This window comes from Podarcis melisellensis (assembly GCF_964234715.1).
Source record: "Podarcis melisellensis genome assembly, chromosome: 6".
NCBI lineage: Eukaryota > Metazoa > Chordata > Lepidosauria > Squamata > Lacertidae > Podarcis > Podarcis melisellensis.
The window spans coordinates 80,849,284-80,874,509 of record NC_138538.1 but is presented as its reverse complement, the minus strand read 5'-3'; the positions used below and the strand labels follow the sequence as shown (position 1 = coordinate 80,874,509).

Here is a 25,226-nt window from a genome sequence, read left to right as displayed (position 1 = left end):
AAAGATTGATTTCTACCAGTATAAGGGAGAACTCTTTAGAAGTCATTTATCGGTGGTATTTTACCCCAGTACATCTGGATCATGGGTAAAGTATCAGGATCACATTTGTGCTGGGAGGGAGCAGGGGTCTTATTGGCATATGCGGTAGTGCTGTGCTGAAGTTCAGAAATTTTGGAAACAAGTATACTACACTTGTAGGTAACAATGATCTTGGATCCTAAACTATGTATTTTGTCTATTTTGGATGAAAGTAATGAGAAAGGTAGCACTTACAACTAATATGGTTCAGCTTGTTTTCCAAAGCAGATTGCTCAGATTCACATTGTGGAATACATGCATATGCAGATACTGAATCTGTTTTGCTAGGTTTAATAGTTATAGATCCCAAATCTCCAAGAACATCAAAACAAAACAAAAACCATAGCCAACAATGCAAACAGAATGGTTTCCATTTTATTGTACAAAATCTCAGCCTTTAAAAAAATACATAGTTTAGTTTGTTACTTACAAATCATATCCAAGTAATTAATAAAGACAATACCAAACACAAGCTGACATACAAAAATGTGCAATAAAACTGAGATAATTTATATGAAACTCTACATAATATGAAAGCTGATCCTGACAATGCTTTTTTAAATATCATTTTAAGTCATTCTTTAGTAATAAGGAATTCCAAGTGTATCCAATACCATCTGAATTGCTTGCAGAGGATCAACAATCTCTTTTATATTATCTTTCCTTAAAACCCATTCTGGTCTCTGCCTGTAGGTTAAAGGGGAGGAAATTGTACTGAAAAAGTAGGATATTTTTTTTCTCTTTTAAGCACGGAAATTGAAAGATCAGGATTTCTTACCTTGAAACTATTGTTGTCCTTAGAGGAGTTGCTGGGACAGAGAAATGCCCATTTTTGTATGCGGCCAACTTCTGTTTGGCAAGCATTCTTCTTGCATCCATTTGATGTTTCCGTGCTGTGAGTTTAAACAGGCTCTGAAGGCGAGTAACTACTCGTGAACTGCCTCGGATCTCCTAAAAATTAAACCACATTTTACAGTTAAATACAGTGTAATGCTTAGCTCAATGAAACCTGAAAGGAATAAACTTTTAGGAAACACATAGAAAAGCACCAGTTTTAATGGAAGTGATTAAGACCCCTCACCATCCAATCCTAGAGTGACACAGTTCCAAAGCTTGCCTGTCAAAGATCCTCCAACAGCACCATTGCTGTTCCCAAATATTAGGTCTCCAGCTTAGGTCCCCTGTCATTCTCAACAAAAGTAAAATGCATTTGGCACTAACTGGCTGTGTAAAATAGCAGCTTTAACACACTACCAGCCGTGTTTGTATATTAGGAGCCACTGTGGCAAATCTTTCCTGCTCATCCCTCACAAACGGGAAAACAATTTCACAATAGTTAATGATGGGATGGAGTGGAGAGCAACCAAAACTTACAGAAGCTCTTCTTGAGTCCTTTGAAAGAAGAGCAAGCAGGCAGCACGTCTTGGTAAAAATGCTTCCACCTTTCTCTGAAACTTTGTCGCCAGCTCTCTCTCTGTACATCTGAAGTAGGTCCAGTAAAGTATCAACACAATTCTCCACTGTGTAAACAGCTTCAGTTGTCTTTTCATACTTGAAAAGAAAAACAGTTCTGGTTAAGTACTTTCCCTCCAACTTTGAGCAAAGAATTGTATTTGAGACAGTCTTAACAGACTTCTTACACTGGATATATAGTACAGTGTAAAGAAAATAGCAAAACAACACTGTGACGACTGTTAGTGGATTTGCAGGAAGGAGTGTCCTCACTCCTGCCCCATTCTGAATTGGAGTCCAAGAGCAGCGATCAAGAGCAGCTCTAAGCTCCAAATTCTGGCAATAAAAAGGGGACTGAGACCATTTAACAAAACTTGAAAATGCAGAAGTACCTTTGACAAATTAAGCAGGACCTGGACAGAATAACGTATGACATCCATGCTAGGGACACTGCGATTGCAACTGCGTATCAAAGTAAAAATAGTGGGTACTGCTTCATTCTGGACCATACTTTCACAGCAAACGGGTGATAGTCGGGTAACAACCTCTGGAGAGGGAGAGAGAAAGAAATATAGATCAGCCTATTTTCAGGGTGGCAACAGTTGGAGGAAATGCACCATGGAAATAGTGGCCAGCTCTCATTGACACACAGTAATTGAGATGGAGCTATGGTTCTCTATTGGGGGTCTGTGGCACCCATCAACTGTCAGGGGCAGCATGGCACCCAAAAGCACATGTTTCCAGGCACCATGCAGGTCATGTGACTTGCACAAGCACACACCCAAATTCTGCACTGGGACATGTTGGAGGGTATGGTGGCACCATTCACATAACAAAAACCACCACAGAAATATCAACATTTTCAAAAGTAGGGGGTCCATGGCATTGCTTTTGAAAAACAAGGGGTCTGTGGTACTTAGCTAATGGGGAACCACCAGGGTAGACAAGTTTTGTGCTTCTCAGTGCATGAAGTGGGGTTGGATTGGATTGAATGCCATTCTACTCTGTTCAAACAATCCCATTTTCCACCACCCACTAGGAACACTGGTCCTTCCAATATGAAAGTACAGTGGTACCTCAGTTCTCAACCATAATCGTTTCTGGAAGACCATTTGAGTTCCAAAATGTTCGAAAATTGAGGTGCAAAGGACTGTCTGCAAATTCAATTGAGAAAATGGAAAAACACACAGCGGAAGCTGTCCGAATTCCGAGGTGCGTTTGATAACAGAAGCATTTATTTCCGGGTTTTCGACGTTCAGGTTCTGAAACATTCATCAATGGAGAAATTCGAGAACCGAGGTACCACTGTACTAGGCAGGTAATAATGATTTAATTCCACCACCACCCCATCTTTACTGCTACACCTTTTATGTTGGTAAATTTGTAGAAAGAATGGTATATATGGTGTATTGGTATATATGGTGTAAACAATACAAACCCAAGTCTTTTAAAGCTGCCAGAATGTAAGAAAAGTGTTTATATTTGAGAAGCCGATCAATGGCAAGTGCTGTTCTGTTGCATAGCTTCTTATCTTCGTTGCTTTCTTTATTGGCAATCGACAAGCTATCTCGCAGAGCTCTCGTTTTTGCTGTGTCAGTCTTCTTCCTACATGAATACCCTCTCCACAGTGACTTATGATGGATGAGGGTGGGGGCGAGGGGGAAAGTGATTTATATTGAAGGAAAGGGAGAAGAGAAAGCCTGTTACATTACGGAATATAATTTTATGCTTTTCCAACCAATTCTAACACAATTAATATTTTGCATTCAGCGGCTTCCAGGCATCATTCAGTGATCAGAAGCAGAATAGAAAAGACGTGTTCATGTCTCAGCTGATTTTATTCTTATCTTTATCTTTTCCAGTGGTTTCTAGAATGTTTGCTTTCTGTTTACTGAAGGGTTTTGACAATTAAAGCAGCAAAAAAATACAGAAAATATTCAGATTTTTAGATAAAAGGTGGAGAGTAAAAAAACTACTCCAATTCCATTCGCCACAGTGAATAAGTGAAAGGAAAGTCCAAATGTAGACGTTAAGAATGGAGCCATGCACCCCATTAGAATCGATAAGCATATCATTCCTGCTGTGACAATATTCCCATCATCCTTAGCAAAGGCAGGAAGCTGCCTTCTATCAAGTCAGGCCATTAGTACATCTTGCTCCTCGGAAGAGAATACCAAAGGCTGGTAGTGACTCCTGTGTTTCAGACAGGGGTCATATACAGCCCACCTGAAGATGTCAGGGGCTGACTGTGGGCTTTTTGTATTCAAAGCTCTATCACTAACCTCTCACACATAAGAATAAAACAAGGCCTTAAATATAACCATATGACTCAATAAAACAGAAGCAGTCTCTCTAGGACCTTGGTTTACCTGAAATTTAGTTACTCCATTGATTAGGGCTTTTTGGTTCATGCCTTCCTGAACCGCATTTGCAGCTACATTTCTGCAGCTCTTCCATCTCCTCACCCTTCTTTGTATTTTAATAATATTCTCACGATCTTGAAGGTATCTCCTCCTCTGCAGTTTTGCTTGATACCACCTCTGCTTAAACACACAAAGAGAAAACAGGACAAAGAGAAAAATATTTTCTTGCTAAGATTACCTACACATTTTTAAAGGAATTAAAGAGATGGTCTTGATGAAACTTGGAACTTCAAGACATATGTAAGTACAGTGGTACCTCGGGTTAAGAACTTAATTCATTCTGGAGGTCCGTTCTTAACCTGAAACTGTTCTTAACCTGAGGCACTTTAGCTAATGGGGTCTCCCGCTGCCGCTGCACTGCAGCAGCGCGATTTCTGTTCTCATACTGAAGCAAAGTTCTTAACCCGAGGTACTATTTCTGGGTTAGCAGAGTCTGTAACCTGAAGCATCTGTAACCCGAGGTACCACTGTAACATGAACTAATAAAAAAGACTGAGCATTTTCAAGAACAGAAGAGGCACTTGGTAGAAAGAAGCTCCTAGAGTAATACATTTGTTCTAAAAGCTAACCTGAATGTACAGAACTGAAGAGAGCTGCAAGTGTGCTTGCTTCGAGTGAAAAGCTCTGTAAGCCCTCTGAATTCTAACAGCAGCGAGATGATGATATGCAGCAGCTGCAAAACGAAGGAGAAAACTCTGCCGGTTCTGTGCAAAACCATAAGGGGGGGGGAGGGAACGACACACATAAAAAACAATTAAAATGTATAAAACGGCATCACAATTGTAACAGCAGTAAAAAATATTTATAAATGTATCAGTCGGTATAATACTAAAAGTAAAAGTTACTTCTTGGTGAACACTCATTAATAATCTGTACAGCTGGCCTAAAACATTACCATGGAAGAGGGTGGGAGGGAGCATTCCACAGCCATGGGGAACACCACAAAAAGGTTGTGCCCACCACATCTCTGCCTGGTAGTCATGCAAGGAAGGCCCCTGTACCAGTCTTGAATCCCTGGATCATATGGGCATAGATAGTTCTGTAAGGACCTTAATCCAAAACTGTAAGGTCATTGCCAGGCAATTTGACTACCAGCAGTAGACATGTATCTCAAATATATCTCTCCACCCTCATCATTCAGCCCAGACTCTGAGGGCCTTCTGGCAGTTCCCTCACCGCAAAAAGTGAGGTTACAGGGAACCAGGCAGAGGGCCTTGTCGGTAATGGCGCCCACCCTGTGGAATGCCTTCCCATCAGATGTCAAGGAAATAAACAACTATCTGACTTTTAGAAGACATCTGAAGCCAGCCCTGTTTAGGGAAGTGCAGAGTGGGGAGAAGTAATTATTATTATTATTAATAATAATAATAATACCCAACAAGAAAGTTGCAAACCAACTTGCTCTAACGAAAACTAGAAGTTCACCCTGCACCACTACCACTTTTGGTTACGGCTTTCACTTCCACTTCTGAATCAGTAGAAAAATTTTCACAAGATCTAGACAAATTTAAGCACTTTTAAAAAATACCTTAGATTTTGATAAAAGACAGATTTGGGGCTGTTGCTTCAAGCTATTTTGTATAGAAAAACATACAGTATCTCCTTTTGCTGGTATACTATTTTGTTCCCAATATAAGATAGAAAACCAGCAGAACAGAAAAAAGCACAGAATGAGGTTTAGGATTCAAAGAGGAAAAGAGCATATCCATCATAATAAGAATCTAGCCATATTGCCCACCCTGCTTTTGACTCAGAGGAGTGGTTCTTGTGTACATATATTACAGGAATCAGTAACAAGTAATGTTGAAGTAAGTATACCTAAATACCTGGATACTTTTCAATTTGCAGAGCCTTAGATGTTCAAGGAAACTCCTGACTGTAGCTTGCATAATGATGATGCTCTTCAAAGTTTGCAAATAAGCTACTCTTTGGTGTTTCATAGCCAGGTAAGACCGATAACGCCGCTGTATTAAAAGTGCAGCTTCCCAGTATTTCTGGTATTGTTCTATGGCTTTATTTGTACGGCGATGAGTCTGTACTGCAGTAGCTGCTGTTCTGAGGCGAATAAACTTTCTACGAGCCACAGTCATGCGAATGAAGGACTGAATCTTTCTGGCCGCACGAATTTCCTTTGCCTTTCGGCGTGCTACCCTTCCACGATAGGCAGACTGAATAGTTATCACAGCCCTGCGTATCAACTTGTAATGTCTGTGCTGGGCATGCATTCGATAGAGAGACTGGATGAGAGTTGCTGCGACGTGCATAGCTTTCACTTCTTGCCGTGTACTTAACTCTCCGTATGTGGACTGAATCATTACAGAAGAGTTCTTAATTACCAGGTGTGCATTTTGCTGGTGTTTTCCCTTTAGGTAAGACCGGTAGGAATTTTGTATGGTGACAGCAGCACCTCTCAGCTTTTGGTAAGAGACCCTAGCCCTGTGCATTCTAAATGTTGCTTGAATTACCTTTGCTGCTAAGTGTTTGCGCTCAATTTCCTTCCTGGTTTTAAATCCTCTGTAGAAAGACTGGACACAGATAACGGCTGCACAAACAGAAACGTATTCCTGAGCCAGCCTCCTTGCCAGAACTGATGCTCTGTACCGTCTCTGAAGGACTACAGCAGCTGCTTTCAAAGCAAGGTATTTTCTACGTTCTCGCTGCATTTTAAAATTCCGCTGAAGCACAATGGCAGCTTGGTGCCTTTGCTGACATCGTCTTGCCTTCATCCAGCGAAAAGCTTTCTGGATGCAAACGGCGGCACTTTTAGCAGAGGAATACTGCTGGGCTGCAGTTTTGCACAGCTTATTGGCCCTGACTTGAACCTGTATAACTTTGGCTGCCCATTGTAATTTTTTGTAGGAACACTGCTGCCTGTACCTTCTATAGTTACTCTGTATGACTGTTGCAGCATAATGTTGTTCCCTCAAGATGCATCGCACTTTCGTTCCTCTGTAAGCAGCCTGAAGAACTAAAGCAGAGTGGCAATATTTTAAGTAGAGTCCTCTAGCGTGTTTCATCTCACGGTATGCTCTATAATGCTGCTGTATGGAAACAGAAGCAAGCTTCACAGCTTGGTATCGAGTATAAGCTGTATGTCTTCTAAAGGCTGCTTGGATAACTGTAGCAGCCCTATGCATTTGGCTCACACGTTTCCTGGCCAGCAGGCCTCTGAAGGCAGACTGTATTACAATGGCAGCTTTATAGAGCTGGACATACTCTTCACGCTGCTGTTTAGAGAGTACCATTGCTCGGTACTTCCTCTGAATCGTCACAGCAGCTGCCTTAAGAGAAGCAAACCTTTGCCTCTGAAGAAAAGTTCTGAATCGCCTTTGGATGGTGGTGGCAGCCATATGCATCCTCTGCAAATGGAGCCTCGCTTTCATACCTCGGAAGGCAGCCTGTATTTGGATGGCAGAAGTCTTCATCTGCCTGTATTTGCGCATCTGAGCATTGCGACATTTAGAACCACAATACCACTGCTCAATCAGTTTTGCCGCTGCAGTTAGCTTCAGGAAAGATTTTCGCTGCTTGTACATTCGATAAAATGACTGAATAGAAGTTGCAGACTGGTGCAAAGCTTTTAGCTCCTGTCTAACTTTCATCCCCCTGTAGGCAGCCTGAAGTACAAGAGAAGCCTTCCTTAACTTGAGATACTTTTCCCGTTCCATTCTCCCTCTGCAATGAACTCTGTAGTGCCTCTGAATTACAATTGCTGACAGTTTCATTGCCTGATATCTAACCTTACTCTGATGCATTTTAAACATGGCTTGGATAATAACTGCTGCTTGGTGCATGCGTTGAATTTCACGCCTTGCTCTTACGCTTCTGTAAATTGCTTGCATTTTAACAACTGCAACCTTTAAAGTGAGGTATTCCTGCCTTACACGCCTGGCTAGGACAGCAGCGCAATACCACCTTTGAACCTTAACGGCAGCCCCTCTGAAACTTTTAAACTTTGTTTGACTGATGTGCAACCTGAAATAGGACTGTATGACTACTGCAGCACGGTGCTGTTTTTGGATTGCCTTCCTCACAACCCTCCCTCTCCAAGCTGCCTGGAGTTGTACGATGCTATTGCGAAGCGCAACGTATTCCTGCTGTTGTTTTCTGCCCAAAACTTTGGCTCTGTAATGCTGCTGAAGTGTTTGAGCAGCATTTCTCACCATCCTGAACTTTTTCAGAGCCATGTATCTCCTAAAGGCAGATTGTATTTTAATTGCGGCAGCATGCCAGCTCTTAATGCAGTTCTTTACTTGCCAGGAACGCAGAGCTGCCTGCAAGGAAATTACAGCTGTTCTTGTCTTCAAAAACCTTGTTCTGATTTTCGAAGCCCTGTACCATCTCTGAATCACAAGGGTAGCTTGAATCAAAGCTTGGTATTTTCTTCTTGCAGCATAAGCCCTCAAAGCAGACTGGATCTTAACAGCAGCCACTTTCTGACACTTAAACATTTTCCGTACTTTATAGCCCCGGTAAGCTGCTTGCAAACACACAGCAGCCTTTTTTAGCTGCAAGAACTGCAGCCTCAGAAAAATTTGCTTTCTGTATGCACGGTAGTGTACCTGAATGACACCGGCAGCTCTGACTTGTCTACACAATAAACGAGCTTTCATTCCTCTATAAGCAGATTGCAGGAATATAGCTGCCAAACGTTTCTGCAAATATGTTTCCCTGTCAATTTTCTTCATCCTGTAAGCTCTGTAACGCTTCTGAATAGCCACCACACACAGTCTTTTCCGTTTGTAAATGAATTTAGCTTGAAGACATCTGAACAAGGCCTGTATCTTGATAACACTGTGTCTGATATGTAAGTAATTGTTTCGATCTCTGGTCATCCTGTACCATGACTGAATTACAACTGCAGCTCTCTCTTTCTTTGCTAGTTCAGTTGCTTGCAGTCGCTTCTCTATTTCAACTTTTGAATTCATTTTGCAGCCTTTCCATCTTCTAAATGCAGACTGAATCACAAGCGCTGACTGTTTCATCCTTTGATATTTTTGGCGATGGGCTTCTGCTATCAAAAAAGCCCTGAAGTGCCTCTGAATAGTGAGAGCAGCCCAGCAAACTTTTTTATAAGCTGCAACAGCAAGGAACGTTCTTATCCTTGCTTGCAGAATAGTTGTATATTGCCGAAGCTGCAAGTATTTTCTTCTTGCGTTGTATCTTCTCCAGTAAGTCTGGGGTGGAAAAAGTGACACACAGCTGTAAGAATCAGATTTCACTGCACATTTACAGTTTTAATACAAGAAAAATGGCCAATTCTTTCTATGCATATATGGTGGACTCGAACAATAAAATTCAATATTCTTTATATAAAAGTATGGCATATAAAGTGTTCTAACAGTGAACCATATTTTACTTGGTTCTGAAATCTTATTCTGAGCAGAAATGAAATAGCACCTGGTAATCTCAATCGGCTAGGAAATGCAGTAATTTTGACATAGTAATTTCATATGAAAAGTCAATCATACCTGAATGACAACAGAAGATACTCTTTCAACTTCTTCCTGCTTTGCTTTTTTTAATTTCTGAAGTTTCACCTGGGCCATGTATCTTCTCCAATGCTTCTGAATTACAACTGCACCTTTTGATTTTTCTTCAAAAATCTATCAAAAGAAAAATTCCACTGCTGATTAAATATGTCCATATAGCATCGATAGATACTGTAGAATCACGTTCTGCGGATAATTTAGGAAACATGCAAAGTAACTCAAAGAAATACCTGTGCTAATCTTGTTTTCAATCTGTGTTCCCTCCACACTGACTGAATCAGTCGAGCTGCTCGAATCTCTTTAGAAAGATTTACAAGTCGCGAACAAAGAAATGACACATAGGCAATAACTACCTAAAGAAAACCAAGAGAGCAGAGAACATACAGAAACTTAGCAAGTTGCGATAAAAGTAAGTTGTGATTGAAGAAGGCAATGGTGAATTGTAAAGACATGGTTGATTACCTTCTCATCAGGAATTGTATTGGACATGTCTGAATGGTGAATCATAGCAGGAACACCACCAAGGTCAGAAATTGCAGCATTAATCAGCTGGAAGTTTCTCTTCTCATTGTCAAGGAGTTCTTTATAAAGCACGGAAGAAGTTATAGCTTTATTTAAAAAAAACAGAGAAAAAAGATTGAATTTATTAAGTCAAATAAAGTGGTAATAAGCATCTTCCCTCTGCCTTCAATAATCATTTAATGAACTCACTTTCATCAAAAGCTCCATTGAGTACAGTCAGAGAAGAATCAGACTCGGAGGAAGAATTTAGAGCAACTGTACCACTTTTGGTGCATTCTACTGTTAGAGTTGTGCGCTGGCAGATAGCTTCCAAAGGCACATAACATGGATGATAATGATGAATCAAATAACACAACACTCTTCCATCTGAGAAGGATACTGTAAAGTTTTCAACCTAGTTAAAAACACAAAACCAGTTAAGCAAATATTTTCTGCCAGTGGCTTCTCTATTTGAAGGTTTGTATCAGCATACCATGTGCTAATAAAGCTGAGTTCTAGGCCTCCATTTCTGAAATCTAGCCTACTCAACAATGCATTCCTTTCTTCCGATGGCTTTTCTTTTTGAAAAGCATATCTAGAGGGAAAATACCCTTCCCACACCACAGTATTCAAAGTCTGAAAATTAATAACTTTAATACCCCTTGCTCTTTACAGCCAGATAATTGTGGTAATAATCTTCTTTTACTTGGGGTTCTCTGGGGGTTATTATATTGGAACACTTACTGAAATTACAGTGGTATGAAATCTTCAAAAACAGTACTAAGCTAAAGTATAAATTTGTAGTGTACTAAAGAAAATCAGGTTAGGATCTGCTTGTCATGTTTGGTACAACAAACCATAAAAAATATGTTCTATAAAAACACAGTACTTGGTGATTTACCTTCGGCAGCTTTCAGAATAGTAAGTTCTAAGAGATGTGATTGGGATGGGCCACAGCTCAGTGGCAGTGCATCTGTTTTGCATGCAAAGGTCCCGGGTTCAATCCCCAACATCTCCAGGTAGGAACAGGAATGTCCCATCTAAAACCCTGGAGATCTGCAGCCATTCAGTGCAAACAATAGTGAGTTAAATGGACTGAGTTAAATGGTCTGACTCAGTACAAGGTCGTTTCCTACCATTTTCCAATTCTTTCCAAGAAGCAACTTGGACCATGAAACAAGTAAATTTATCCTTAGCGTTTGTCAGATTAGCTTTGATGCATCAACAAGAAGTTACCATTTGATATGGCCATCGTTGTAGATTTAAACAGTCCATCCAAATGTTTCCTTTAAACCAGTTTGTTGCAAAGGAAAGGGGAACCTATTGATTTTGTCAGTACTGTTTCATAGGAACATATGTAAATGCCTAATGTTAGGTCATTAGGCACCCTCTCCCACAAAAGGATGAAATCCTAGCATCAATGAAGTTTAATAAGAAACAGGCAGGCAAGATTGCGGCAAGTACAGTCCATGCAGGATCATGACCCAATTATGCCATTTTTCAGTCATTTATAATGCAACATAATGAAAACATGCTGAACAGCCAAATAAATAAACATCTCCTTAAATCTCAGTCCCACTGATTAAAACTGGCTTCCATCAATTAGTTGTGGTCTATCAAATAATACTTTCGTCCCTTGTTTGCTTATTGGGGAGGAAACAGAACAGAGATGATTATTGGGAAAGTTTTTACCTTGACATTGTAAAACCCACAGACGGTATTGACCCAATCCATCAGCATCTTTACATTTTCACTGCAGCTTTCGGATGAATAAAAGTTACTGCTGTCTTTTCTCACTTTGTTGGCAATACGAGATTCTAAAGCAGCAGACTTCACTTTTCTAACGTGCATGTTCTTCAAAAAATCAATTTCTTCTTTCAACTGATCCCTATCAAGGGAAACCTCCACCTTAACAAGAACAAATTTAAAATATTATTTCTAAAGATGAGGGTTTCTGATCTTTAGAAATGTGTACGTAAATCACTGTATTTCTCAAAGCATGCTAAACAAATGACAAATAACAACTATGTTATCAGGACAATGCTAGCAGAACAAGTCCAATCATGTTTATTCAAATGCAACTCTCATTTAACTTAACGAAGCTTATTCTGCAAGCAGCAGGATGGGTTTTCCAGAAACCTTTGTTTTAGAAAATGAACTTATGAAACAGCGGTAACATTTTTCAGTGGAAAGATAAAGCACTGAAAATGTCCTGGCCCACATCACTGCTCTAAGGTGAATATAGCAATTGCATACTAAGGTGGAACATTTGGTGGGCAGGACAATGTCAATCCTGACAAAACACAAACTTGCTCTGGTTTAAAATTTGGAGATGGCTAAATAAAATATGAAAGAAAATGTAAACTGGTTATGCTCCTGTATAATCAATTTAAGATGAACAAGAACTTTCGACTCCACAGCACATTTTCTTATGTGATAAAATTAATCAAGACAATTTTTCCATAATTAATTTCAATGCTCGTAAATTTGTTGATAGTATTTTTAAAGGCATCAGACCTTGATGTCTTCCCTTTTTTGATGCACCAGTTCTGTACATTTCATGTAACATTTCACATCACTACCAATTATAAAAGCATAGCTCATCTAACTATGTAAGACATATGGTCTTTTCTCCCACATATTCAGTGTTCCCCATCTTGCAACTTGTGTAGGGGTTACGTTCCAGGGATTGTGTGCAAAGCTGAAGCTGCATGTAGTCAAAACCCCAGAATCTCCCTAACAGCAGCATCTCTACCTTTCCAAAGTTGGTGTGACTTGGGCCCCCATGCAAGGCTCTCCACCTTGCTTACCGGGCTCTGGGAGATCCTGCAAGATCTCACACAAGAACCTCCCAGAATCCAGGAAGCAAGGTGGAGAAGCTTAAAAGCTCTTTCCACACTTTCTGTGATTTCAACAAGCTGGCTGCCAGCATAAATCTGTGATTGTACAAGTTAAATGTATGGAAGTTGGGAGTCAACTGTACTGATGTTCTACTTTACATGCCGTTGGTGAGGTCATCTCTGTGCATTTGGTATAGGCATGGAATTGCTTTTGAGAACTGCCCTTCAGTAGTATTGGCTTCTATATACAGGCCATTTTTTATACAGCACCCCATTTTTTTGAAGATACAATATTGCAAGTCCTCGATGCATACTACACATCTTCTATATATGTTTCAGAGATTAACTGCCAAAAAACCATTATGCAATACCTGAAAAGCAAATACTATTTTCCACAGCAGTGCAAGTGTTTTCTCTCTATGCCGGTCCACAATATCCTTAGCGTCAATCGATGTACCTATAAATCAGTCAAATAGGTTACTGATTTGCAGCATCCACACATTTATTTTATAAGGGGACTACTTTCTACTTTGCTGGCACTTACCATGTTCATCTTGCAAATGTATTCCATGATCTTTTAGTACTTCAAAGGCAATCTTGACATTATGCATCTTTTGAAGTCTACTTATTGCAGGAACTCTTAATTTTTTTGAAAGACTCCAGTTTGACGACAGTAGTTCCAACGCTCTTCTGAAAATACAAAGATACCATGTTAAAAATATAGCCCATTTCCTCAAGTGAAATCCTTCTATAACTTCAGCAATAAAATGCAGTGAAGACTTACACTAGACGAATGCCACATTGCAAATCTGTGGCTAGATTTGTTACAGCAAAGTCAAACTCATCAAGTGGAGTCTGCACGTGATGAACTGGAAAGCCCAGGAAATATAGATGGCGAGAAAGATCACCTTCTCCACTTAGAAAATCTCGGGAAAATGCCAGCAGTATCTCTTTACTAGACTGGAGAAAAGGCAACAAATCACATTCATGCAAGATTATCAGTTCTGTGCACACATCATGGGGCTCATTTTCAAGCAAACAGCCATAAGATTGTGCTGCAAGGCAAACAGGAATTCTCTTAACTTCCAGTACGTTTAACCCAGTCATAGACTTTAGTCACAAACATTAATAAGACTACCTACCACAGTCAATAAAAAGAAATTGCTAAATGCCTATTCCTCAGCTAATAAGCACACAAAATCAAGCAGCATTTGATAATGGCAACTTAAAATTCCTGTTTCAGCCATAGAAGAAAATTACCACCTCGGGAAACAAATGTAAGTCTTAAAATTAGTATCTTGTGGCTTCCACATATATACACTCAAATCTACTAATAACATTTCTTCTTCCTATATTCATTCTGCTCTCTTTTGTTTTTCTTATGTAACATTGTGGTACTACTTCTTTTAATGAAAAATTCAATTTTTAAAAATTACCAAAAAAAAAATCTAATTATGCACAAAACAAAAATAGAGGCTTAAATTGGAATACCTTGAATTCTGCATTTTTACAAAAGAGGCAAGGATCATGATCAATAATTCTAGACAGCTTGGCGCGATCAAGAAAGCAAACTAGCAGAAGAAGTTTTTTCAGCGTAAATTTTGACAATGCTTCTTCATGTCCTGTAAGAACAATATCAGATGGTATATAGAGCTGCATCTTAAAAAGTATAAAACAGATTATAAAACAGCAAGGGAAAAAACCTACCATCTCGATATAGGTGAGGCACACTTGGGTGTCTATATTCAGCTGCAATATCTGGATTCCACAACAGGCGATTAAGTATAAACATTGCCAGGCCCATTACATCGCTGTTGCTCTCTAAGGCAATTAGCTCACCATAGACTACCTTTCATTAATGAGAGAAAGAATATCCACTTTAAACAAAACAAAAAACTTGCAGCAATAAAATTCAGATCTTCAGAGCAGATTTATTAAAAGAACTATAGCAATATAATATTAATTATATTTCTCTTGGCCATGAGTGATGGCAGATGACAGGCAGGCAGGTGCCGGGGGGGGGGTGGCCTCATGGTTCCCCATCCTTGCCTTTGAGTCATGAAATAAAGATAATATCAAAGTCTTAAGACCAGTTCTACTGATTACCGGCAATCACTATCACCAAGCTTTATGTCCCTAAGGCTGACTAATACAGATTCCAGTACAAATCTTAGTAATTCTCTACAAGAGAATATCTTGCTCAAATAACACTTTGTAAACATTAAGAAAGTACAAACTTACTTCCAGACCTATGCGCAACCATAGTGGGTTATAGCATAAAAGCCAGTTGAGGATTTTCTGTCTTTCACCTGCAATGGACACAGGAGCAAAAGCAGGATAAAATAAAAATCTGGAAAGGATGCTACCTAAGAATATACTGTGAAATTGCTATTATCAAGCTGTGGATTGTTGATTAAAGAACCGAAGGGCATAAAGAGAAATTCTTGTATACAATTTCCCACCACAGTTCAATTTTTCTACATATTTGTAGGAATATCTGGAACACAGCTAGATTCTTACCAATATCCTTCCAGAGATGTCTGTCCTTCCGAATTAACAAGTGTTTTGATTCAATTTCAATCTCCAACTTTTTTATTGCTTTAACCATCTCGTTTGATGTAAACAAACGGCAAGCTGAGCGACGAAGTTTGTTCAGCTTGCACCGTGCTGTATAAGCTCTTAGGGATACTTCTTCTTTAGTTGGTGCTCTAGGAACGCTTGATTTATGAGACTCTGCTCCTAAGATAACGGACACCGCATTGACTGGAGAGAAAACAGTTGCAAGTGTTAAAATCTACTTGGTATTATAACTTTTGTTGCAATATGTTTGTAGTTTTTTTCTTGATTTCATTGAGAAAAGAACTGAAACAGAGCCAATAATAATAATAACCACCCCCTTTTTGTAAACCATTTTGAGGGCGGTTGGTTTTTTTTTGGGGGGGGGGGTGTTTTTACAATTGAGCGATGTATAAATTTTATGAAATAATTAAAATATAGCCTCCTTCCACAAAGTGCAGTTTATTTCACTGGCTTGAATCAACTGGATCAAAATACCCATAGAAGCATAATGTTTGATTGGGTGGGAAAGCTGAATTAATGGATTGTTCTTCCTTGCTGTAGGAAACTGGACTTACTGGCCTCTTGACCCTCTGCCACCTGTGATGCTAGGAGAATATTTGCAATCTTTTAAGAGAGTTCACACAAACTTTACCCAGTGTGCATCTAGGATTATACAAGCTCAAAGGAAAGGGTGCATTTATAAGTCATGGTAAACCACATGACCCAGAAGCTGTACGCCGGCTCCCTTGGCCAATAAAGCGAGATGAGTGCCGCAACCCCAGTCAGCCACGACTGGACCTAATGGTCAGGGGTCCCTTTACCTTTACGCCACAGCTCAAGGTCTACACTGAACATGCAGATCACTCACACTTCACTACTCCCCACTAATAAGGACAGGAGCAACATACCAAGATTCTTGGCTAAGGGTTTCACACAAACTAGGGATTATGGCTTGAAGCAGAACTAGCCAGTATTGAAAAGCCAAGAATGAACTTCCTTCAGTTGTTGCTAGCAGATGAGAGCAACGACCTTCCATGCCAACTCTGAAACACTTGCTAAAAACTTCTATTCCGCCAGGTCTATGAAGGCAATTAAAAGGTATCTCACCCACAATGATCTATTGATGTTTGTTTTAAATTTCTTTTTGCTTTTAATTTGTTTTTAACTTTTTATGCTATTGTTTAGTTTTATGTTTTTATATTGTTGTAAACCGCTGTGATATATTCATGATACAGCAGTATATAAATATTATTTTATAAGAAATAAGGCAAGAAATGCTCCAATATGCTAACAATGGAAGCACGCAAAGGGAGTGGCACTTTTTCGGCGCTACAACCAATTTTGCTACCGCTTGTAAACTACGTCAGACGACTGGTGGGCAGAAGAGGCTGCAGGTTTGCCAGCCGACTTAGGAATTGATGGGTTTAAAGCTTTTCAAAAAAGCAACACCGAATAACAGAAGCAGCACTTCACATGTGAGCTTTCAAGTTAAAGTAGCTCTGTGCATATGAATACAGAACATCAGCTCAAATGAAACAGCACATCAGATTACATAAATTTATCTGATGTGATGGTCATTTATCAGTTTTAAGTAATTTTATTATATTTTATATTCCCAGTGGAAATAGTATTGTTACACTAATATTTATACTGACAAGAAAATTCATGAAAAGATTTAAAAGTAAGCAAACTGGATTGCTGAAGTCTAGAATAATTCTTATATATGTGAAACATTAAGACCCTGCAGATCTGTTTTACCTTGTGAAGTGTCTGTTTTCACAGTGAAGTCATCAGGAGTAAGTACAAAATTCAACCACCAAGTAAAACCTCGTTGCTGTTTCTCTTTCCAGCACTCATCGTAAAACATGTTCTTGGCCGCAAAAGGCATTGGATGTCTAGGAATGTCTTTGAAAAAAGATTAAAAGTTACATTACATCTCAATTATGGACACCAGGTTGGATCCACAGATCCACCCATGGAAAAAGGTAGGTAGGAGGTGACTTTCCCAGTGAGGAACCCTGCTCAGTGGGGTAGACTGCGGCGCATGAGCTGAGACACCTTTTCCAAGGGCAGCACAACAGCAATGAAAACATGTATTAATTTGCAGGCTTTTACTTTTGGAATATGCCTATACTCTGAAGTTGTACTGGTCAATCTAATTTCAGCTAAAATATAGCAAATGTGTTGAAACTGCCACTTGCACCAAGACACTTTTGTTTTCATGGAGAATACAGAGCACAAATAATTTATTTTCACCTGTTTTTAAAGGTTTCACAAATGTCAGCTGAGACTGTGCCACTGGAATAATGTTCTTTGTTTTCCTACCAGTCCTCCATTTTTTAGATAAGGAACCTGGAAATTAGAACAAGAACGAATTGTAATATTGTGAAGAACACAACAGAAAGAGACAACAAGAGGGGGGGAGAGAATGGCAGAAATATATTACTAGATTCCTCTGGAAGGGGGAGAAACCAAAAACAAAAATGGTGGATTTTCCTTGCCGGATTTAGTATTATGAGGCATCCTGTTTATGCTGGTTAAAACAATGGATATTATTAAAAAATACTGATGGTTTATTAGACCTATTTGGCTGGCATGCATATCTGTGGTACGAGAAGGTTAAAGTTTATAAAGCTTTTTTGAACCATGTAGTAAGCAATGCGTATAGGAAAAATATAAAAAAATCATTAGAACAAAAAACACCATAGTGGCTTTCACCACTGGAGGCGATGTCTGTAAAAAAAAATTAACATGAGAAATGACTGGGTATCTTATAAATAATTATTAATGGAAACAGATCATGAGTTGAAATTAAAAGGGTTTGAAGAGGATTATTAACTGATTGGTTACAATACCATCAACTTAATGATTTATTTAAGATGGATATAAAGAAAGGTTTCTTTAATGAAACCTCTAAATTTGAAAAGAAGCTGTTAGAAAAGAAGACTAAATTACTTTCAAAAATGTAAAAATTATTCTTAGAATGGTATACAAATCAATGATGATACAGTGGGCAAGAGATTTTGAATATAACATACAATTGGCAGAATGGGAGAGGTTATGGAATCAGGATTTAAAGTTCACAGCATGCTATACTTTGAAAGAAAATTATATGAAAATTATGTACCGTTGGTATTTAACCTCTAGTAAATTAGCTAAAATGTATAAAGCAAGATCAAATGAATGCTGGAAATGTAAAGAGAAAGAGGGCACCTAATACGTGGTAGACTTGTAAAGTAGTAAAAGAATTTTGGGAGATGATATATAATGAATTGAAAAAAAATGTTTAAAATAAGCTTTCCTAAGAAACCAGAAGCTTTTCTCTTAGGAATTCTAGGTGCCAAAATTCCAAGGGACTAGAAGAGACTATTTATATATGTGACTTCTGCTGCCCAGACAATATTAGCCCAGAGATGGAAAGAAGGCATGGTCCCTACCAGAAAAGAATGACAGATTAAACTGATGGACTACTCAGAAATGACAAAATTTAGGAATCAAAAAGACTAAATGTGCTGACTCAATGTCAAATGCAAGAAATACGCTTTAGGCCTATCAAATGAATGTAATTTGTTCGAAGAGCAGCTATAAATGGTCACAGTTGGTCTTTATCACCAATCCATGGCAAATATTTTATTTAACATATCCAAATAAACAGAAGAAAAGGTTAAATTACCTGGTTTCTTTTTCTGACTTTGCTTCTCTCCGGCCACACATTTGGGATTCGGTGCTTTCAAAGCACTACAATCTTCATTTTCCACAAAGGACATCATTTTTTTTCTTGCAAAGTTCTCCACATATTTACCACTTTCGCTATGAGTATCTTCTAAATATTCTCCACTTTTTCTTTTATGACTATGTGACGTTCTTCCTAAGCAAGCTGAAGCTGTTTCAATTTTGTGATCTGTAACTTCACCTGAGAGAGGTTCTATAACTGGAAGTTCTGGTAACATTTTCATTTTTGCTGTTTCAGGAACATTATCCACAGATCGCTGAATTGCATTAGAAAGGCATTTTCTAGATTTTGGTTTTAATAAGTTCCTTCCTTGTCCCTCAGGACAACCTGACTTACTTTTAGTAACTGTGTTGCACAACAGAGGCCTTTTTTTACCATGTTCTTTCTGGAAGCAGCAAATTTGATCTGGGTCATTTTTCTTGCATCCACTTTCATTTCGTTCAAACTTTTCAAACTGAAATGCTGCATTTTTTTTACTGCGTGCATCATTAAGTTGCTTGCTTGAAAAATGAGACTCCACAGGAAAAGTAAAAATTTGCTTTCTTTCCTTCTGTTGTGAACAAATTGTGTAAGATCCCAAACTTGAAGAATGGGACACTGATTCATGTACTTGTGAAATTGGCTGAATAACTATTTGATTCTCTTTTAAAAACTGATCAGGTGAAAGAACTGGCACTCTTGTAGCTATAGCAGGCTCTTCACAAAGTTCATAGCTATCATGTACAAAAGAATCAGGGCTTAAAATTTTCCTGTGATTCAAAGGAAAGCTTTTCAGATTTTCTGGTGTGCAAACTGAATCTGTGCTAGAACTTTCCACTTTCACTGAACTAATATGCCCACTTTCCAATTTGGTTTCCACAAGATCGTCACACTTTGGCATAACAGTACAGGTCTCTTTTGTATCCTGCTGTAATTCATTACATGCGGCTGTACCAATAACAAAATATGGAATTGATCTCCCCATTGAAAGAGGGGGATTAGTGACATGCTGCTTTTTTTGCAGTATCGGTTCAGTTGGAGAGTGTAAAAAGCTATTTTCTAAGAGGATTACACTGTTCCCAGTAGGTGAAATGCTGCATCCATTCACTTCCAAGTTCTCACAGGCTTGGAGAGGGCTTCTAACTCTTCCAGGTTTTTTGGACATCTGAAAAGTTTCATTTATATTTTTGATTATGGGAAGTTTCTTCTGATATTGCCGCAAAGGAGCTCTCTTTTTAACTGTATCCCAAAGACTTTTCTGAAAATGACAACAACACATATATCCAGTTATTACCATGCATATATTGAGAGCCCTTATCAGCTACGTAGCCCTTCCTCTTCCTCACTGTATAAATAATGCTGCTCATAGCCTACTTAATGCTGAGAAATACAGGCGTCCCCCCACTCACGCAATGTTCCATGGCCCTGCACGCATAAGGAAAATTGCATTATGTGAGCAGCACCCTCTAAAAGCCTCTTAATGCTCATTTCTTTCCTGCTCTCCAGCTGTCTGTCCGTACAACCCTCTCTTCAACTAGAGTTGAAGCTCTGGGGCTGGCTGATGGATGTGTGGAAAAGAGGCTGCTGCTGATGCACTATCACACATGTCAGCTGCTAGTTGGGGAGGCTGAGCAGCCAAAGAAAAGTGCCACTGCGCCTCCAGTCCCTTTGGGGCTTCTTCCTCCCTCACTGTAGTCCTCTTCAGCTCCTTGCATGCCATAAGGACTCTCCAGCTCTCTCCCACCATTTCCTGGTTTGAATCTACAGTGGTACCTCTGTTTATAGACAGGATCCATTCCGGAGGCCCAGCTGTATCCCCAAAAGTCCATAACTGGAGGTGCCCTTCTGCGCACGCATGTGGCGCCATTGAGCACTTCTCCGCACGCAGCGAAACCCGAAGATTACATATCCAGAGGGATACGTAATCCAAGGTACTGTATTTATTTAATTCCCATCGCCACGCATGTGTAGTCACACGCATGTCAATCACATGTAAGTGGAGGGGCACCTGTACTATTTTTTCCAGCAAGTATCAGTAGTGACACAACTTTGCAAAGTAAAAGGAAATAAGAAGCCATGAAGAGCCCATGTATTGTCATTTTAAAAAAAATACTCAGAATTCATACAGGTACCATCGCTGCATATTTATTCACACTGGGCATTTTTAATGGTGTAGATTTCAGAACATCTGGCAATGCTAGGGATGGTTAAAATCAAACCAAGGAAGGTATATCAAGAATTAAGCAAGGGACAGTGAAAGAGACCTAGGGAGACTTTCCAAAACCTTGAAGATTCCAAAACCTCTCAGATCTATTACCTATGGAAACCCCTGACAATACATCAGAAAGTTTAGCTTCTGCAACTTCAACATTCACTGCACAAGATGTCCTACCAGTGATTTACAAAGAGGCATTTTCAATATACTACAGCACTTGTATAACTGGACGGTCACTTTGGAAGCCAAAGCAGACTGGGAAAGTTTTTTTATGCATATATACGTTCCATACCTTTTTCTTTGTAGACTGCTCAGCAGAACCCAGCAAAACTGCTTGATGTTTAACAACATCATTTACAACGAACGTTATGAGCTCCCGCACTTTGCCACCTTCCAGTGGTGTCCACGTTACTGAAATTAATATTCTCTCTCCAGACTGCAAAAGAAAAGCATGAAACATAGAAAGATGGTATATTTCCTTTGACAGGCAACTGCAGGACTTCTCAATTCACAATCTCTTTCCATTTCTGTGTATGCCACAAATGATGTCTACATATTTTTGCTAGATTGCATCCCCCCATCAAATAACGTATGAGCCATATACGAATGTGGTTAGTATTTTGCAGCAGTGAAATGCTGCACCTGCAGAGATACAAAAGCTACAGTGGGCAGAAAAAGAATAGCATAGAAAAGAAGTTGATACAACAATATTAGCCAGTAACATGTTCACAATACCAGGTTTAGGACCTCACCTTGAATCAGAAAAAGACCAGTTAAACCACAGCACAACTCTTCAGTCAATGCAGAAACACACAAGAAAAATGGTACATATACACACTAGAGATCTCATATCCCCAGAACACTTATCTATGTGGACCCCAAACATTAGAAATTGAAAGCTTAAACCACCCATCCCAAATCAGGTAAGGTAGACAGACTTTTTTCCATTTTCCTAATAAGTGGCTTATCTCATTATGCTATAAAATGCTTTAGCAAACTCTCCTAAAATCTATTGGGCACATTCCTTACGGCTAAAGATACTCTGCAAATATGTAATCACACTGTAAAGATATATGCATTACCCTATTTCATGCAATGATATTCTATTGTACATCATCCTTGGTAAGAACTGCTGATAAATCTTCTCTGAAGGTAATGGGGCCCTTTATATGTCCAGCTGTCCTTTGTCCACAACAAATTGTTGCTGTTTTTTGTGCTGAATATATGCTATAAGGTAATTTATGGACCTAATAGGTATCTAAAGCCGTTTGCACATAACAAATAGGAGCCTACACAACACAAAACACTGTTGATGTAGGTTTTATTCTATTTTTTATCTTACATTTTAGAAATGTACATCCAGTTTTCTTTTCCTTTATTTTTTTGGGGGGGCCCCCAAGAGAGTGGGGCCCTGAGCTATAGCTTGTTTAGCTTATATGTAAATCCGGCACTGAGTGTGTACCTGGACTCACATGTGCACAGCCAGCACTCATACATGTTAGTATACACACAGCTGACAGGTGTAGGATCTCTTCACTTAAAATCATATGCAAAGTTACACACACACACACAAATATATATGTATTATATATATATATGTGTGTGTGAGAGAGAGAGAGAGTGTGTGTGTATATATGCAAACATATGCAAAGTTACACACCCACAAGTGTACATATATATATATATATATATATATATATATGTATGTGTGTGTGTAGTGTATGTGTGTGTGTGTATATATATATATATATGTATATATACGGTGTATTTATATATATATATACACACCCTCTGTGTGTGTGTGTGTGTGTATATATATATATACATACACACACACACACACACACACACACACACATACAAATGCAAAGTTACACAAACACAGACACATATATATTACACACGCGGAGCTCCGTCCCTACTTTAACCCTTCCTTAGCAGGGGCAGAGCTTCCGACAGGTCAGTAACAGGACCCAGCAGGGACGCCCCCTCCCCACCTTCCTTGATCATTCCCCCCGCCGCCGCTCTCCTCACCTGCAGCAGCCAGGGGCGCGGCTCCTGCACGGCGAAGCCCTTGGCGGCGGGCGGGGGTCTCCCGACGACCACGCGGACGGGCTCGGCGTTCGGGTTCTCGAGAGCCAGGCGTCGGAGGCGCGACGTGCCCACGCGAACGGCGCCGAAGCTGAGCAAAGGCGCCGGCGAGAAGGGGACCAGCGTCAGAGCGGCGTCGGCCTCCTCTTCGCCGCCGCCGTCCCCTTCGCCGGCCGTAGCCCAGCGCCGCCGCCGCGGGCCGCCTGGACTCGCCCTCCGGAGCCCCGTCGCTCCCACGTCCTGCCTCGAGACGGCCATGGCTCCGTCGACCAAGGTGGGTCCCCGCCTCGTCGTCGCCGCCGGTTCTATTTTCCCCTCAGGAATACGGTCAAGGGCCTCGACAGCAAACCTCCTGTCTCCCCCTCCCCTCCCCCCTCGCAACCCGACAATAACAAAGATATTCGGCAGTTAGGAGTCCCAACTGCCAGTCCCGAATTTCAAACCCGGCCGCCTCCACCAATCAGGGTGGCGTCCGTGAGAAACGCGGGACCAATCGCCGCGCGGAACGCCCCGCACCCAATCGCCGCATGCGCCGTTCGGAAAACGCCAGCCAATGGGCGGCGCCCTTCAACCAATGGCGAGCGGGAGTTTTCCTTTAAAACTGACGCATGCGCGGGGCGGGAGAGTGGGCTCACAATAGGATGCCGTGAGATCCCTAGCGTCGTATAATAGGCCTGCCTTCAAAAGCCGTTCGGGGGCTTTTAAATCGCCCCGGACAGTCCCAGGGCGATTTAAAAGCCCCCGGTTAGGCAGGCAGGGGGGACAAAGATCTTTGCCCCCCGCCCGCCTTCGGAAGAGGTCCTGGACCTCTTCTGAAGGCTGGCGGGGGGCAAAAGTCTTTGCTCCCCCCTGCCTGCCTTCCCGGGAGAGCGGGAAGGCAGCGCGGCTTCTCCGCTCTCGGGAAGGCAGGCGGGGGGAAGCAAAGACTTTCGCCCCCCGCCGGCCTTCAGAAGAAGTCGGGGGACAGACTGTCCCCGGACCTGGTCTGAAGGCGGTTTCCATAGGAACGCATTAATTGATTTTTAATGCATTCCTATGGGAAACCGTGCTTCGCAAGACGAAAAACTCGCAAGACGAAAAGACTTGCGGAACGAATTAATTTCGTCTTGCGAGGCACCACTGTACTAACCCAGAAATAGTGCTTCAGGTTAAGAGCTTTGCTTGAGGATGAGAAAAGAAATTGTGCGGCGGCGGCACTCCAGCAGCAGGAGGCCCCATTAGCTAAGAACAGGTTAAGAACAGTTTCAGGTTAAGAACGGACCTCGGGAACGAATTAAGTACGTAACCAGAGGTACCACTTTAGTATAATAATATATAACTAATAATTAAATACTACTGGTTATATTATACTATAATGTAATAATAGACAATCGTTAATTATATACAATTAATCATAATACCATACTATAGTATAACAATAGATTATAATAATATCAATATAGTTTTTTTATTGTTAGAACAACCTCCTTTTTGAATCGCTCTTACAAACAAGCTGCTACAAAATAAGGAGGGTGATTCAAATTCAGCTACAAGTCACAATATGAAGGTTGCAGGTTTGATCTTCTTAATAGCTGCATAATCCTACCTTGCAGATAGATGGTCCTCAGAGTTTCTTATTGGTTGTTGGTCATGTGCGCCTCTTTGCATTGTGAGAGAGGATACACCCTCCATAATCTCATTGCCTAAGATCACGTCGTCTGCTACCAGTCGGGAGAAGTGCCTCCCCACCTTTTAACTTTGATCAGTTAGGGTAGCCATATTTCAAAATCTACACATCCAACATGGGTTGCCATATGTCTGGATTCCCCCGGGCATCCATGTTATTTTTACCCGGGCTGTTTCCAACCACTGAATCCCATTTCT

The 25,226-nt window shown here is 40.3% G+C and overlaps 1 protein-coding gene across 2 annotated transcripts; it reads right to left on the bottom strand.

Moving 5' to 3' along the window:
- Positions 1 to 434: 434 nt before the first annotated feature.
- On the bottom strand, positions 435 to 23,637 carry ASPM (assembly factor for spindle microtubules). Of its 2 annotated transcripts, XM_081914791.1 has the most exons (25): positions 23,307 to 23,637; positions 21,565 to 21,708; positions 19,019 to 20,315; positions 17,602 to 17,697; positions 17,104 to 17,250; positions 15,307 to 15,549; positions 15,028 to 15,095; positions 14,494 to 14,635; positions 14,278 to 14,408; positions 13,571 to 13,746; positions 13,331 to 13,476; positions 13,158 to 13,243; positions 11,639 to 11,854; positions 10,157 to 10,361; positions 9,908 to 10,053; positions 9,676 to 9,798; positions 9,425 to 9,559; positions 5,780 to 9,130; positions 4,523 to 4,657; positions 3,900 to 4,070; positions 2,969 to 3,161; positions 1,923 to 2,077; positions 1,453 to 1,629; positions 857 to 1,029; positions 435 to 765 (listed from the first exon to the last, which is right to left on the bottom strand). In XM_081914791.1, exons 1-25 carry the CDS (start codon positions 23,619 to 23,621, stop codon positions 660 to 662), a joined length of 8,277 nt encoding a protein of 2,758 aa, XP_081770917.1. In that variant the 5' UTR covers positions 23,622 to 23,637; the 3' UTR covers positions 435 to 659. The 2 variants fall into 2 exon arrangements, 1 of the variants encoding a protein (XP_081770917.1); XR_014169290.1 differs by lacking the exons at positions 435 to 765; positions 857 to 1,029; positions 1,453 to 1,629; positions 1,923 to 2,077 and having other exon boundaries at positions 3,023 to 3,161; positions 5,772 to 9,130.
- Positions 23,638 to 25,226: the final 1,589 nt, after the last annotated feature.

Excerpts from the sequence above, each read along its gene's own strand:
- ASPM (XM_081914791.1), bottom strand. The coding sequence starts at position 23,621 with ATGGCCGTCTCGAGGCAGGACGTGGGAGCGACGGGGCTCCGGAGGGCG. Across the intron at positions 17,698-19,018 it reads AAGTCAGAAAAAGAAACCAG|GTTCCTTATCTAAAAAATGG; the intron begins GTAATTTAACCT and ends TCTAATTTCCAG. Across the intron at positions 2,078-2,968 it reads GGCAGCTTTAAAAGACTTGG|AGGTTGTTACCCGACTATCA; the intron begins GTTTGTATTGTT and ends CTCCCTCTCCAG.